Below are 16,965 nucleotides of genomic sequence, written 5' to 3'. Positions count from 1 at the left end.
TCTAAGAAAACCTGGGTTCTTCTGCACTACAGAGGGGTTGACACTGAGATCTGGGGGTTTAATCACGCAGGAAGACAAAGTGAAACTTACTTCTGCTTTTTCGTTCTTTAAGGTCTTTCTTAGGCTCTGTATCATCAGGCTTACCAAAACCTTGGGAATGAATAGTGAAGGGTGAGTCAAGCTAATACTTGCGAAAAGAGGCATTCTTACTTCACACTGACTTGGCAGCATTAATTTCACCTCAAAAGTACCAAGGCCTAACCTTGAAGCAATTATCTAAGCAAGCCCGGGTGCTTTTGCACGACACAGGAGTTGACATTGATTTCTGGGGATTTAATCACACAAGAAGACAAAGTGAAACTTACTTCTGCTTTTTCCTTCTTTAAGGTCTTTCTTAGGCTCTGTATCATCAGGCTTATCAAAACCTTGGGAGATGAAAAGTGAAGGGTGAGTCAAGCTAATACTTGTGTGAAAAAAGCATTCTTATTTCACACTGACTTGGCAACATTAATTTCACCTCAAAAGTACCAAGGCCTAACCTTGAAGCAATTATCTAAGGGAGCCTGGGTGCTTCTGCACTACACAGGGGTTGACACTGAGAACTGCGGGTTTAATCACGCAGGAAGACAAAGGGAAACTTACTTCTGCTTCTTCCTTCTTTAAGGTCTTTCTTACTCTCTGTATCATCAGGCTTATCAAAACCTTGGGAGATGGAAAGTGAAGGGTGAATCAAGCTAATACTTGCGAAAAGACACATTCTTATTTCACACTGACTTGGCAGCATTAATTTCACCTCAAAAGTAACCTTGAAGCAATTATCTAAGAAAACCTGGGTTCTTCTGCACTACAGAGGGGTTGACACTGAGATCTGGGGTTTTAATCACGCAGGAGGAGAAAGTGAAACTTACTTCTGCTTTTTCCTTCTTTAAGGTCTTTCTTAGGCTCTGTATCATCAGGCTGATCAAAACCTTGGGAGATGAAAAGTGAAGGATGAGTCAAGCTAATACTTGTGTGAAAAAAGCATTCTTATTTCACACTGACTTGGCAACATTAATTTCACCTCAAAAGTACCAAGGCCTAACCTTGAAGCAATTATCTAAGGGAGCCTGGTTGCTTCTGCACTACACAGGGGTTGACACTGAGATCTGGGGGTTTAATCACGCAGGAAGACAAAGAGAAACTTACTTCTGCTTTTTCCTTCTTTAAGGTCTTTCTTAGTCTCTGTATCATCAGGCTTATCAAAACCTTGGGAGATGGAAAGTGAAGGGTGAGTCAAACTAATACTTGTGAAAAGAAGCATTCTTACTTCACACTGACTTGGCAGCATTAATTTCACCTCAAAAGTAAACTTGAAGCAATTATCTAAGCAAGCCCGGGTGCTTTTGCACGACACAGGAGTTGACATTGATTTCTGGGGGTTTAATCACACAAGAAGACAAAGTGAAACTTACTTCTGCTTTTTCCTTCTTTAAGGTCTTTCTTAGGCTCTGTATCATCAGGCTTATCAAAACCTTGGGAGATGAAAAGTGAAGGGTGAGTCAAGCTAATACTTGTGTGAAAAAAGCATTCTTATTTCACACTGACTTGGCAACATTAATTTCACCTCAAAAGTACCAAGGCCTAACCTTGAAGCAATTATCTAAGGGAGCCTGGGTGCTTCTGCACTACACAGGGGTTGACACTGAGAACTGCGGGTTTAATCACGCAGGAAGACAAAGGGAAACTTACTTCTGCTTCTTCCTTCTTTAAGGTCTTTCTTACTCTCTGTATCATCAGGCTTATCAAAACCTTGGGAGATGGAAAGTGAAGGGTGAATCAAGCTAATACTTGCGAAAAGACACATTCTTATTTCACACTGACTTGGCAGCATTAATTTCACCTCAAAAGTAACCTTGAAGCAATTATCTAAGAAAACCTGGGTTCTTCTGCACTACAGAGGGGTTGACACTGAGATCTGGGGTTTTAATCACGCAGGAGGAGAAAGTGAAACTTACTTCTGCTTTTTCCTTCCTTAAGGTCTTTCTTAGGCTCTGTATCATCAGGCTGATCAAAACCTTGGGAGATGAAAAGTGAAGGATGAGTCAAGCTAATACTTGTGTGAAAAAAGCATTCTTATTTCACACTGACTTGGCAACATTAATTTCACCTCAAAAGTACCAAGGCCTAACCTTGAAGCAATTATCTAAGGGAGCCTGGTTGCTTCTGCACTACACAGGGGTTGACACTGAGATCTGGGGGTTTAATCACGCAGGAAGACAAAGAGAAACTTACTTCTGCTTTTTCCTTCTTTAAGGTCTTTCTTAGTCTCTGTATCATCAGGCTTATCAAAACCTTGGGAGATGGAAAGTGAAGGGAGAGTCAAGCTAATACTTGCGAAAAGAAGCATTCATATTTCTCACTCACTTGGCAACATTAATTTCAGCTCAGAAGTAATCTTGAAGCAATTATCTAAGAAAACCTGGGTTCTTCTGCACTACAGAGGGGTTGACACTGAGATCTGGGGGTTTAATCACGCAGGAAGACAAAGTGAAACTTACTTCTGCTTTTTCCTTCTTTAAGGTCTTTCTTAGGCTCTGTATCATCAGGCTTATCAAAACCTTGGGAGATGAAAAGGGAAGGGTGAGTCAAACTAATACTTGTGAAAAGAAGCATTCTTACTTCACACTGACTTGGCAGCATTAATTTCACCTCAAAAGTAAACTTGAAGCAATTATCTAAGAAAACCTGGGTTCTTCTGCACTACAGAGTAATTGAGACTGAGATCTGGGGGTTTAATCACGCAGGAAGACAAAGAGAAACTTACTTCTGCTTTTTCCTTCTTTAAGGTCTTTCTTAGTCTCTGTATCATCAGGCTTATCAAAACCTTGGGAGATGGAAAGTGAAGGGAGAGTCAAGCTAATACTTGCGAAAAGAGGCATTTTTACTTCACACTGACTTGGCAGCATTAATTTCACCTCAAAAGTACCAAGGCCTAACCTTGAAGCAATTATTTAAGGGAGCCTGGGTGGTCTTGCATGACACAGGAGTTGACACTGAGATCTGGGGGTTTAATCACGCAGGAAGACAAAATGAAACTTACTTCTGCTTTTTACTTCTTTAAGGTCTTTGTTACTCTCTGTATCATCCAGTTTATCAAAACCTTGGGAGATTAAAAGTGAAGGGAGAGTCAAACTAATACTTGCGAAAAGAAGCATTCTTATTTCTCACTGACTTGGCAACAATAATTTCACCTCAAAAGTAAACTTGAAGCAATTATCTAAGAAAACCTGGGTTCTTCTGCACTACAGAGGGGTTGACACTGAGATCTGGGGGTTTAATCACGCAGGAAGACAAAGTGAAACTTACTTCTGCTTTTTCCTTCTTTAAGGTCTTTCTTAGGCTCTGTATCATCAGGCTTATCAAAACCTTGGGAATGAATAGTGAAGGGTGAGTCAAGCTAATACTTGCGAAAAGAGGCATTCTTACTTCACACTGACTTGGCAGCATTAATTTCACCTCAAAAGTACCAAGGCCTAACCTTGAAGCAATTATCTAAGGGAGCCTGGGTGGTCTTGCATGACACAGGAGTTGACACTGAGATCTGGGGGTTTAATCACGCAGGAAGACAAAATGAAACTTACTTCTGCTTTTTACTTCTTTAAGGTCTTTGTTACTCTCTGTATCATCCGGTTTATCAAAACCTTGGGAGATTAAAAGTGAAGGGAGAATCAAACTAATACTTGCGAAAAGAAGCATTCTTATTTCTCACTGACTTGGCAGCATTAATTTCACCTCAAAAGTACCAAGGCCTAACCTTGAAGCAATTATCTAAGCAAACCTGGGTGCTTTTGCACTACACAGGGGTTGACACTGAGATCTGGGGCTTTAATCACGCAAGAAGACAAAGTGAAACTTACTTCTGATTGTTCCTTCTTTAAGATCTTTCTTAGTCTCTGTATCCTCAGGCTCTGTTGTAGCCTGCTGGCGGCCAGCAGAGCTGGCAGCAGAATCAGATAATGAGGTGGTTGGGGAGGAACGTGGTCCAATCATGGAAACTGGGGAATGCTCAGACGAATGCTCTGCCTCTGAGGCAGAGAGGGAGCTAGACAGCAGCGAGGCAGAGGAACATCTGGAGCCCATTCCCAGTGTGTCGTTGCGCAGAGCTGCAAGAAGACAAGAACAACTCAGAAAGCAGGGTCGACTCAGGAGTAAAGCCATACCTTGGAGGTGATTGGTCCCTCCCATAGGAAATTAAACAGGAGCGAACAAGGGAGTGGGAAGCTAATACTTGTGGGAAAAAAGCATTCTTATTTCACACTGACTTGGCAACATTAATTTCACCTAAAAACTACCAAGGTCTAACCTTGAAGCAGATTTCTAAGCAAGCCTGGGTGCTTTTGCACTCCACAGGGGTTGACACTGAGATCTGGGAATTTAATCGTGCAGGAAGACAAAGACAAACTTACTTCTGCTTGTTCCTTCTTCAAGATCTTTCTTAGTCTCTGTATCATCAGACTCTTCAAAACCTTGGGAGATGAAAAGTGAGGGGAGAGTCAAACTAATACTTGTGATCGTTAAAAATATAAAGAAGGAAAGGAAACAATTTTACCAGGAACTTTCATTTCTGTCGGAGAGATGTCTGAATCGTGATCCTGGATGTCTTTCTTTTTCATTGATTCGTCTGATGATGACGAAAGGAATTGGTTGTCTTCAATCTAAAGTAAACAAAGAATTTTTTATTTGAGAATATAGAAGCCCAGCTAGATCATATACAACATCCTTCTAACCCAGAGGTAAGGAACAATGGCCTCCTTTATGACTTGTGGACTTCAACTCCTAGAATTCCTGAGACAGCAGGGCCATTATTCCCCATGCCTGGTCTAACCCATAGGACACCCCATAAACTTGTCTTGAGGATAACACTTATTTATTCTTGTTTTTCTCCAGCATCTGATACTGGAAGGAACAGTGTCAGTGACCCAAGGAAGTTATTTTAGCTATTGTTTCTAAAAACTATTGATTGTTCTAAGTCCTGACAGTTTTTCCTCATCTGTTAAGAATATATAAATACCCTGGTGTGTTCAACCCCAAGTCAGTTTAGTCCAACAGCTTGTTACCTACAACATCTAAGCAGACGTCTCCTGGAAGCCTACAAGCACAACACGATACAGATATTCCTCGACTTGCAGTCCTCAACCTATGACCATAATTGAGTTCAAGATTTCTATTGCTAAGTGAGACATTTGTTAAGTGAGTTTTGTCCCATTTTACGGCCTTTCTTGCCACAGCTGTTAAGTGAATCACTGTGGTTATTAAGTTAGTAACGCAGTTGTGATGTGAATCTGGCTTCCCCATTGACTTTGTTTCTCGGAAGGTCGCAAAAGGGGATCTTGTGACCCCCAGGACAGTGCAACCGTCATAAATATGAACCAGTTGCCAAGCGGCCCCTCCTTAGCCATATCAGATGAGGAGGAGGAGGCATAGGAGTCAGTATCAGCATCAAGGCAATCAGAGAGCTCCAAGGGGCAAGAGGGAATGGAGCTATCAGAGATAGAGACAGAGGTGGAGCCTAGCCCATTCATCAGCCCTCAGATGGAGAGTCAACAGCCCCCAGGTTGGAGGTGGCTGATGAGGAAGAGAAGGAACAGCTGGGTCCAGTGCCTGACGCAGGGATGCACAGAAGGCAAAGGAGAGGAGAGCAGTGGAAATGTATGGGCCGGTCCTTGTGACAGAAAAGCCACCGCTGCTTTGAAGCCCCACGTGAGCTCTGGGGATAAAAGATAGGGGATGGAGACGAATAGATGCGGCAGAGAACTATTCATCTTCCAGCCAGTCGGACTTGTTAGCTTGCAGTGAGAGAGAAACTTTTTGCCGCTCCTAATAAAGGAATCTTTGAGTTAGCTTCAGAGGGTTTGTCATGTTTGGGAACTGGATCAGAACACAAGCATCTGAATTTTGATTGCGTGCTCATAGGGAGGCTGCAATGGTTCTAAGTGTGAAAACCGGTCATAAGTCACTTTTTTCAGCGATGATGTAACTTTGAACTGTCACTAAATGAACTGTTATAAGTCGAGGACTATCTGTAATGTTCTCCAGCCATTGTTTCCACTGCCTTTCTGATTCAGGGGCTACTCCTAAACTATCTTGATCATTGGGCCATAAGTATCATCCATTAGACCTGCACAATGTATAGCCATCCAGATATTGTTAGACTTCACTTCCTTTCACACACTGCTATTATCCAAATTAGCTAGGTCTTATGAAAGTGGAGATTCGACAGTAACTGGATCTGCTATTACCTACATTATTGTAATAAGCACTTTTTTGCATATGATTATCTCTAAAGCTGTGCCTCTCCGCCTAACCCTCTCTTTCCTTTGTCATCTTCGCAGGCACCAGAAGGCGTTGCCTGGCTCTTGGTGGGGGTTGAGCCACAAACTCTGGTCCTTTTGGCACATGCCTGGAATATAACAATGCACGCAGAAAAGTATCACGGTATTTCACGTGGTACTGATTGCCTGAGTCACCTCCCCTTTGCTTTCTGCACAGACACTGCTGCTGTTGTACATTTTCTCTTCATCCGTGCAATGCTTCGAAAAGTTTGCGAGGTGAAAATTGCAGTGGAAATCTGCAAGAGTGCTAGTGTTAGTGCATAAGCCACATTGTTCTTTGCGCTCGTGCTTGGTAAGTGTGGATTAGGCATTGAAATATAACAGAATAACAGAGTTGGAAGGGACTTTGGAGATTTTAAAGCAAGAATAGTAGAGTAGAGTAGAGTAGAGTAGAGTAGAGTAGAGTAGAATAGAATAGAATAGAATAGAATAGAATAGAATAGAATAGAATAGAATAGAATAGAATAGAATAGAATAGAATAGAATAGAATAGAATAACAGAGTTGGAAGAGACCTTGGAGGTTTTAAAGCAATAAGGTTTTAAAGCAAGAGCAGAGCAGAGCAGAGCAGAGCAGAGCAGAGTAGAATTAGAATTAGAATTAGAATTAGAATGGAGGGGAGGGGAGGGGAGGGGAGGGGAGGGGAGGGGCGGGGAGAGGAGAGGAGAGGAGAGGAGAAGAGAAGAGAAGAGAAGAGAAGAGAAGAGAAGAGAAGAGAAGAGAAGAGAAGAGAAGAGAAGAGAAGAGAAGAGAATAACAGAGTTGGAAGGGACCTTGGAGGTCTTCTAGTCTAACTGTCTGCTTAGGCAGGAAACCCTATAACGTTTCAGACAAATATCTGTCCAATCTCTTGAATGTCTCTATCCTACACAATGATTTCTGGTAAAAGGCATCAAAAGGCTTCACATCCTATGCTGTGTCAGAAGACAGCTCTTCTAGAAGCTTTCACCCAGTACCCGAGAACTAACTTTGAGGATGCTAATAGGCAGCAGCACAAAATAAGTCCGGAGAACTAAAACCCACAATGACATCTTCTGCGCGCTGGTTATAAAAGAGTTGAGCGTAACGGCCCTTGGCTTTCAACAGCTGTGCATGGGTACCACTTTCCAACATCTCCCCATCTTCCAGCAAGATGATTTGATCACAAAACTGCAGATACTGTGGGTATTAAGGAGAGAGAAAAGAATCAGTAAACTAATGAGAAGGTTGTAGGGTTTGTATTTCAGGGCCCCACGTTTATAGTGGTAATCCTCGATTTATGATCACAGTTGAGCCCCAAGCTTTTGTTTTGCTAAACGAGACATTGGTTAAGTGAGTTTTGCCCCCATTTTACATCCTTTCTTCCCACAGTCATGAAGTGAATCACTGCACTTGTTAAGTTAGTAACCCTGTTGTGAAACGATTCCGGCTTCCCCCATCGACTTTGCTCGTCAGAAAGTCGCAAAAGGGGATCACGCGACCCCGGGGGCACTGCAACCATCATAAATACGAGTCAGTTGCCAAGCATTTGAATTTTGATCACGTGACCACGGGGATGCTGCAATGGTCGTAAGTGTGAAAAAGTGTGAATAAGTCCCTTTTTCAGTGTTGTTGCAACTTTGAAGGTCACTTAATGAACTGTTGTAAGTCAAGGACTACCTGTAGACTTTCAGGATTGTCGTTAGTCTTCAAGGGACACAAGATCAAGGAAGAGACATGGCCGTTTTAACTTCGAACGGTCACTAAATGAACGGCAGTAAGTCAAGGACTACCTGTAATCATATTTTTAAATGGTGTTTATTGTTGTAGGAGAGAATTGGACCCATGTACCAAACAATATCAACATGGGGTTATCCTGAGTGTCTTTCTCACGCCTCCCTCTTTCTTGGGTCTAAATACAGGTAATCCTTGATTTATGATCACAATTGAGCTTCTATTGCTAAGCAAGACAGTTGTTAGGTGAGTTTTGTCCCTGTTGTGACCCAGGCCCAGGTAGGTAGTAATCGATGCAAACAGTTCCAAAACAAACAGACTTTATTAAAACATCTGAGAATTAACTCATTCTCAGCGTAGTCCAAACTAAATTTAAAACAAACTCTTCATAGCACAAATTCTTCAGTCTTATCACCAACCTTGGTATAATTAGGCAAACTGCCAAAGGCTTCTCTTGGCAAAAGTTCAAAAGCAGAAGACGCCGACAAGAGATAAGTCCAGCAATACTATCAATGTTGTTTTCTGACAAAGAGCCCAAACTCCATTGCTGGTCTTTTAAGCCTTATGGGAGGGGCCAATCATCTCTTGGCCCTACTCCTGAGTCATCTTCTTTGCTTTATCTGCTCCTGCCTTCTGGCAGCTCTTCTCATACGTGCACTAGGAACAGGCTCCTCCTGTTCCTCTGCCTCTCTACTGTCAGCCTCTGGAGCCTCGGAGTCCGCACATCACTCCCCGATGGCCCTGGCCCCATCTCTGCCTCCGACGCAGAGCCTTCATCTGGGCCTTTCCCAGCCTCCAGGACTGGCCCCTGTTCTTCCTCAGCCTCATCGCTGTCTGACTCCGCTGCCAGCTCCGCAGGCTGCTGGCAAACCACAAAAGTCCCATTTTACAACCTAAACACATTATTGTAAGTTGAGGATTACCTGTATGTTCTTGTTTGGTGGATAAGAGTTTCGGAAGTTCTTATAGGCAAATTATGCAGTCTGAGCATGAAGCTTAAGGAAGGAAAAGCAGAAGTCTTCCTCTGGCCACCTTTGCTAAGTCAGAGATAAGACAGCAACATTTGAAGAATGCTAAAATTAAGAAAAACCTTTGAATGACGATGCAAAGGAAGAGGTGTCAGCAGCTCACCTTCCCTCTCAAATTATTGCTGCTTCTAGATGCCGTCCAAGGACATGGATGGATTAACTCCTGTCCCTCGGACTCCTTTCCTCACTTTTATCAGTCTTGTACTTTTATCATGGATTAACTTCTGTTCCTCGGACTCCCTCCTTCACTTTTATCAGTCTTGCACACTCAGTCTTTTCCTTTCTCATTTTGAAATGAGGCCAAAAATCTAAACCTTTATACGTGTGGATTGGGTATTGGATAGTATCTTAAGCACACCATTTTTTTAAACCTCCCATTTTGCTTATTCTCATAGACAGCATGAATGGACTTGCCGCAATTAGCAGACGAGATTGCAAGCGATTGTTGGTTCTGAAAGATACAGAGATTCAGTTAAATAAAACATAGCAATTAAAAAAAATAGAGATAGGTGGATGGATCTAGTGCAGGGGTCGGCAACCTTAAACACTCAAAGAGTCACAAAGGTCCTAACCAGAAGCCCTCCGTTCAATTCTGGAGCTGACCGGAAGTCTGATTTCCCCACCATAGAGTCCCCTCCTAGCGCAGCGTCCTTTTTCTTTGCCAACCGGAAGTCCAGTTCCCCCACCATAGATTCTCCTCCTAGCGTGGCGTCCTTTTTCCTCTAACAGTCCTAACCGAAAGCCCTATCATTTGTGGAGCTGACCGGTGACAGGGAACTGCAGCAGAGGGATGAAAGAGCTGCATGCGGCTCCAGAGCTACGGGTTGCTGACCCCCGATCTAGTGTATGTTGTAATATGCCGCACAAAAATGTTCAATTTGGAGACTTGATTTGAAGGCCGTAGAAATGAATCTCTGGATCAGATGAGATTTCTGAACTGAATCAGCAAGTCAGTTGCAGCCGTCTAGTCAAACTGATGCCACTGGATAGTTCTGGATCAATTTTGAAGAACTTCTATGTGTGCCCCAAAAGCCTTTATTTTAATCTTTTTTTTTTTTTTTGAAGTTTGAATGAAAGTGGTTCGCTTACACCAGGGATGGCGAACCTATGGCACGCGTGTCGCAAGTGGCACACAGAGCCATCCCTCTTGGCACACCAGCTGTTGCCCATTGCTCTTCTGGGTTCTGGAGCACACATGCATGCCGGCCAGCTGGTCGTGCACGCGGTAGCACCGGAAACCCGGAAGTGCAGTTCCCTGGTGCGCAGGCCTGAGCTGGGAAACTGAGCTTCCAGTTTCCGGCGTGCACATGGTGCATCGACCAGCTGGTCTTCATGCATGCATGCACACCAGAAACCGGAAGACCAGGTGACTGGCACACATGCGCCTGCCAGAAACTGGAAGCTCGGCTTCCTGGCACGGACATGCGTGCTGAGCTGCTGTTCTTTTGGTTTCTGGCACTCCCCCGCGCGAGTGCTCCATTTCGCCACTCAGATGCCGAAAAGGTTTGCCAACACTGGCTTAGACATTCCAGGTAAATTGAAACGATTTTTTAAAATCAAACTGGATTCAAGCTGGAATTGAATTGGATCACAAATTGCAATGAACCAATAAAATGGATTTTGGCAGATTTATACATACTTCACTCTCTCTCTCCCTCCCTCCCCCCCCATTCTTTCTCTGAGAGAGAGAGGGGGGGAGATTCCCATTGTGTGTATGTGTCAATGTCTCTCTCTCTCTCTCTCTCTCCCTCCCTCCCTCCCTTTGTGTGTGTGAGAGAGGGGGGGAGAGATTCCCATTGTGTATATGTGTCTATGTCTCTCTCTTTCCCTCCCTCCCTCTGTGTGTGTGTGTGTGTGTGTGTGTGTGAGAGAGAGAGAGAGAGAGAGAGAGAGAGAGAGAGACAGAGACAGAGAGAGAGAGAGAGAGAGAGAGAGAGAGACAGACAGACAGACAGACAGACAGACAGACAGACAGACAATGGGAAACAGATAGACAGTTAAAGTACATATAGACAAAGAGAGAGGCAGGGGTTCACTTCTGTTCAACAGAAAAAGAGTGCAAATTTTAGAAAATACTTTTATAGGGCACGGGCTGTGTTTTAGGTCAGACTATAGAAATTCTCCCCATTCTTTAGCACGAGTATCTTTGTTTCTGTTCTGTTTTAAAGGGATCAAGGACTTCTGTGCCCTCTGCTGGTATGGAAAAAGATATTTTATTTTCCAAGAAGGGAGGAGGAGGAGGGAAAATATAACCAAATAAAACCGCAGGGATGTTTGTTGAGAAGGTCTTTTAACAATGAAAAATAAAACCAGAGTGGCAAAGACTCAAAAGACTCGCAAACATTGTGCCTGCCGTGGAAAGGATGGATGGTTACTGACCTCAATTCTCCAACCAATAATTGCTGCCCGAAAACCAAACCATGCCACCAACCTCACTGCTCGGTGTTGTTAAGAGCTTTGCCAAATGCTCTAATTCATTTTCTGTTATGTTAGACTCACTGTGCAATTGTCTCTCTCCGGGGGCATAAAACCCAGAATGCTTGTTTGCTTCTAAACTAATAGCACACTTACTCTCCAAATGTAGGTTATTAGGAAGGGAATGTTCACACACCAGAGGAAAATATTAGCAGCTCTGAAGAGGTTCTAATGGTTTGCAGGAATTTAAACAAAATGGAGGAGGGTTACTGGAAAACAGTTCAAGGATGAATATTGGTTGAACATGCTAAAGCCGTGATCGTGAACCTACGGCACATGTGCCAGAGGTGGCACGCAGTGCCCTCTCTGACGGCATGCAAGCCATTACCACAGTTCAGCTCTGCCACGCATGGGTGTGCGCCTCCTGCCAGCCAGCTGGGTCTCTGCCACACATGCGCAGGGCTGGGGGACGTGCAGGGGGGCACCCAGGGTACATGCGGGGCACCGAGCGCATACAGGGGGTGGGGCACATGTGCAGAGGGGCATTGCATTTTGGGGGTTTGGATGTGCTTTGGGCACTCAGTCCAGAAAAGGTTAGCCATCATTGTGCTAAAATATTAAAATTATTTTTAAAAAACGAAAAGCATCTTATAAATTATGAGCCATGGTGGCGCAGTGGCTAGAGCACAGTACTGCAGGCTACTTCTGCTGACTGCTGGCTGCCTGCAATTTGGCAGATCGAATCTCACCAGGTTCAAGGTTGACTCAGCCTTCCATCCAGGGGTGGAATGCTCCCAGTTTGGACCGGATCGCCCGATCTGGTAGCGATGGCGGCGGGTACAAAAATGGACCGGTAGCAAAAATCCCTGTGCCCCCCCCACCCCCAACATGCCCAGCTGAGCCGCACGATCATCAGAGGCTTTTTTTTTTAACTTTTAAAAGCATTTTTTCTACAACCTCTTCTGATGAAAAAATGCTTTTAAAAGTAAAAAAAAAAGCCTCTGATGATCACGCAGCTCAGCTGGGATCAGCAGAGGCTTTTCAAAGCATTTTTTTCTGCAACCTCTTGGCCGAAGAGGTGGTAAAAAAAATGCTTTGAAAAGTCTCTGACGATCCCAGTTGAGTTGCCTGATCGGCAGAGGCTTTTCAAAGCATTAGAAAAAATGCTTTGAAAAGTTAAAAAAAAAAAAGTTGGCCACGCCCACCCAGTCACATTAACACACACACACACACACACACACACACACCAAGCCATGCCCACAGAACCGGTAGTAACAAATTTTACATTTCACCCCTGGGCAAAACTTACTTAACAAAGGTCTTGCTCAGCAACTGAAATTTTGGAATCAATTGTATCTACCTATATTGAGGCCTTTGAACTCTGGTGCTGGAGAAGACTCCTGCCAGTCCCTTGGACTGCAAGGCGATCCAACCGGTCAGTCCTAGAGGAGATCAACCCTGACTGCTCTTTAGAAGGCCAGATCCTGAAGATGAAACTCAAATACTTTGGCCACCTAATGAGAAGGAAGGACTCCCTGGAGAAGAGCCTAATGCTGGGAACGATGGAGGGCAAAAGAAGAAGGGGACGACAGAGAACGAGGTGGCTGGAATGGAGTCACTGAAGCAGTCGGCGTGAGATTAAATGGACTCCAGAGGATGGTAAAGGACAGAAAGGCCTGGAGGAACGTTGTCCATGGGGTTGCGATGGGTCGGACATGACTTTGCAACTAAGAACAACACCAATATTGGATTTCTTTCACCCCAACTCCATCGTGGGTGAGTTTCTGATTTAGGACGCCGTTCCTCATAGCCATTCCCTATGAAGTTCTTTCCTGTTTCTTTCAGCAATTCATTTACCTGCAGCTGATGAGACACCAGAAGGATGGTTTTCTCTTGAAGAGCTTTCTTAATGCATTCTTTGAAAATAGACTTTCCAACTTGAGCATCCACAGCAGACAAAGGATCGTCCAATAAATAAATATCTCGGTTTGCATACACAGCACGAGCTAAACTAATTCTCTGCTTCTGACCTCCAGAAAGGGTCACGCCCCCTTCTCCTATCTTTAAAAAAACAGAAGGGATACATCAATCAAACCCAAATATATAATATTCATATACGCATTTTTTTTAAAAAAAGCTTTCTATCCTTATTGCAATGTATGTGACATTTGTCAGGTTATGAAATTTTCCGGCCTTTATGACAAACATTCAGAGGACTGATTCTTTATTCATACGAACCAAGGTGGTGCAGTGGTGAGAGTGCAGTACTGCAGGTTACTTCTGCTGACTGCCAGCTGCCTGCAGTTCAGCAGTTTGAGTCTCATTGGCTCAAAGTCAACTCAACATTCCATCCTTCCGAGGTGGGTAAAATGAAGATTGTTTGGGGGCAAGAGGCTGACTCTGTAAACTGCTTAGAGAGGGCTGTAAAGCACTGTGAAGTGGTATATAAGTCTAAGTTTTATTACCCTTCCTTCCTTCCTTCCTTCCTTCCTTCCTTCCTTCCTTCCTTCCTTCCTTCCTTCCTTCCTTCCTTCCTTCCTTCCTGGTACAATGGTTAGAATGCAGTATTGCAGGCTCTGCCCATAGCCAGCAGTTTGATTCTGACCAGCTCAAGGTTGACTCAGCCTTCCATCCTTCCAAGGTCAGTAAAATGAGGACCCGGATTGTTGGGGGCGATAGGCTAACTCTGTAAACCGCTTAGAGAGGGCTGTAAGCATTGTGAAGTGGTATATAAGTCTAAGTGCTATTGCTATTCCATGGCCCATAATGTCCTTTTTAGTTAGAGCAGATAGGACTGCCAGGTGTTCATCTTAAGAGTACCGTAGAGTCAGCCTCATTTTCTGAAAAATATTTTGGCCAACTACTGTATTCTGCAGAAAGTGAGATCAATCTTAGCATGCAAAAGGAAGAAGGTTAGGCCCCAAGTACCGATAAATTATGAAGGGAACAGGGACATCCATGCATGAAGAGGAGAGAGAAAACGAAAAAGTTAAGATGGCATTCCCAACCATAGATCTTTCACACAACTATGATTGTCTTGTTGATGATGGGGCTTCAACCACGCGATCTGTCCTTCCTATCGTTTCCTCTAAAGATTTGCAGTTGACTCCTGCTTGAATTACATGGAGGAATGTGGTTGAATAAGACACTATCTTAGCCCTTCAAGAGAGGAGAGAGTGAAAAAGAAACTCAAGAATGTCCCATCTTGATTCTCTTTGGTGTAACATGGAGAAGAAAATCTTGGTCAAGTTCTTTTATGTTACTCCTCAACTGTAGCTTACAGCAGTCCTGATGGCATCTATTTTCTGACTTGGTTGACCTCAAAGTGCTGACCAATTATGACATTTTCCTGATTTTTCGCCAGTTTGTCTGAATCTCTCTCTCTCTCTCTCTCTCTCTCTTTTTTTTTTTTTTTTTACTTTTTCTAAGAAGAACTGCAGAGTGGCTAATTTGACTTAGCGGTTTAAAGGTTGAAGAATCTATCTCTTTCCTTTTGGGAACATGTTATGGTGAGGTACTATTAGTTCCAGGGTTGGGACTGTGGATTATGTAGGACCTCCTGTTTTTGTGTGGTTCCTCCCTGCCCCATAACTAACCGTAATCCTGGCCCCTCACCATGTATTTTATTTACAGCAGGGAACCAAATTAGATGGTCTGTGTGTTTACAGGGAATTCCTAAAAGATATGTTCAAGATTTTTCTCCTGGGAATCTATCAGTATGTCAGAAACTCGGAAATCAACAGCAGCTATAAGAATTCCAGCGAGGCCATAATGCCATTTTCAGAACATCCGCAGATGTTCAGCAGCATAGCCAGGGCAAAACTACTTCACTATGAGTCTCAAGTTTGATCATGTTGCAAGCCAGAATGCCGAGAACGAAAATGTAAACTGACAAGCTAGCTTGGAGGGACAAAATGCCAAATCTTGTTAGAATAGATTTTTTTTTCCCCTTCTGGAGCCCAGACTTGCTTGTATTCCAGCCATTTCCAGGAAAATACAGCAGATTGCTCAGATAATAAAATAGGAATATTTAAATCAGGGGTTTTTTTTTCTCTCCTTCAGATCCACTAATCCTTTGGTGATAAAAACACATTATGGCCCAATTTAGCCTCAACGCGTTATGACAAATGTTGGGTTTATGAAACACATCAAAACTAAATTAGCAAAACACGATTGGTTTAACATCTTGGCCTATCAGTTACTTACAGACTGACAGATGAGTTCCCATAACAAGCTGGATCCAATCCAGGGATGAAATCCAGCAGGTTCTGACAGGTTCTGGAGAACCGGTAGCGGAAATTTTAAGTAGTTCGGAGAACCGGCAAATACCATCTCTGGCTGGCCCCAGAGTGGGGTGGGAATGGAGATTTTGCAATGTCCTTCCCCCAGGAGTGGGGAGGGAATGGATAATTTTGCAGTATCTTTCCCCTGCCACGCCCACCAAGCCACACCATGCCCACCAAGCCACACCCACAGAACCGGTAGTAAAAAATGTGGATTTCACCACTGATCCAATCCCAGTTTACATTAGCCTACTGTGTTATTTGAAGCCAGGGGTCCGTTAGCCATGCTTTGTGGCTTACTACCTTGTGCACAACCTATTATGGTTTATCCAACAAGCCATGACTAAGCCAATATGTTCTGAAAGTCAGTCTATATGTGTAGTAGCCCTGAAATCAGAATCATGTCACCCCTAACTCTTCTTTGCAAAATTATAGGAAACTCATTTGTATCACTGTTTCACAAAGCTGATGTAACACCTGAAGATGCTTAACATGAATTAATATTGGAGTTTTGTACCCTTCGTACTAGGAAGAATATCTAAAGCTAGTTTGACCAATTGGCTTCAGGCCCAGTGATGCATTTTTCTTTCTTGAAAAAGCAAATATAATGCTGTCATTAATTAACCAATTGACTGAGAAGCTCAGTAGGTGATTTGAGGTCAATCCTTCTCTCTCGAGGAATGGAAGAAAGGGGAAGGAGAGGAAGAAAGGATAGGGGACAAGAGCAGGAGAGAAGGTGAGAAAGGGGGGAAAAGAGGGGAGGAGTGAGGGAAAGGAAGGGGAAGTAGGGGAGGAGAAGAGGAGGAAGAAAGTAGAAGAGGAGAGGAGGGAGGGAGGGGAAAGAAAGAAGAAGGAGAAGAAGGTTTGTTGTGAAAAGAGGGAAAAGAGAGGGTAGAAGAGCAACCCCAAATGGGATTAAAATGTCTTCTCTTTATGCTTTCATTAGAAAAAAATATGTATGATCAATTATGGATAAGAGAATGTACATTTACTATATATGCGTAAGAAATAAAAATAAAAAACTTCTTTCAAAAAAAAATTCTCTCTCCATCCATCGTAGCTCACTGACTTATTACGTGCATAAAATCAAGGGAGATCTCCAAATATGTTGCCATGAGGTGAGATACCAATAGACAAAATAAGCAACCGTAAGTTGGCAGTTTAACTTAGCATCCTT

At 43.4% G+C, this 16,965-nt stretch overlaps 1 protein-coding gene across 1 annotated transcript in view; it reads right to left on the bottom strand.

The window, feature by feature from the left end:
• The window catches only part of LOC117670891 (ATP-binding cassette sub-family C member 12-like), a 66,197-nt gene that overhangs the window by 27,932 nt on the left and 21,300 nt on the right, over nt 1-16,965 (bottom strand). The window contains exons 14-30 of the mRNA XM_087877293.1: nt 13,363-13,566; nt 7,394-7,528; nt 4,589-4,694; nt 4,446-4,505; nt 3,897-4,142; nt 3,621-3,680; nt 3,346-3,405; nt 3,080-3,139; nt 2,804-2,863; nt 2,538-2,597; nt 2,272-2,331; nt 1,995-2,054; nt 1,452-1,511; nt 1,186-1,245; nt 909-968; nt 643-702; nt 366-425 (exon numbers count right to left, since the gene is read on the bottom strand). Coding sequence (XP_087733419.1) covers nt 366-425; nt 643-702; nt 909-968; nt 1,186-1,245; nt 1,452-1,511; nt 1,995-2,054; nt 2,272-2,331; nt 2,538-2,597; nt 2,804-2,863; nt 3,080-3,139; nt 3,346-3,405; nt 3,621-3,680; nt 3,897-4,142; nt 4,446-4,505; nt 4,589-4,694; nt 7,394-7,528; nt 13,363-13,566 — 1,471 coding nt within the window. The remainder of the gene's footprint in view (nt 1-365; nt 426-642; nt 703-908; nt 969-1,185; nt 1,246-1,451; nt 1,512-1,994; nt 2,055-2,271; nt 2,332-2,537; nt 2,598-2,803; nt 2,864-3,079; nt 3,140-3,345; nt 3,406-3,620; nt 3,681-3,896; nt 4,143-4,445; nt 4,506-4,588; nt 4,695-7,393; nt 7,529-13,362; nt 13,567-16,965) is intronic.

This window comes from Pantherophis guttatus, chromosome 11, assembly GCF_059756535.1.
Source record: "Pantherophis guttatus breed Tessera chromosome 11, ASM5975653v1, whole genome shotgun sequence".
NCBI classification, from domain to species: domain Eukaryota; kingdom Metazoa; phylum Chordata; class Lepidosauria; order Squamata; family Colubridae; genus Pantherophis; species Pantherophis guttatus.
Note: the sequence above shows the minus strand (reverse complement) of the source record. Positions and strands in the feature narration are given on the sequence as shown.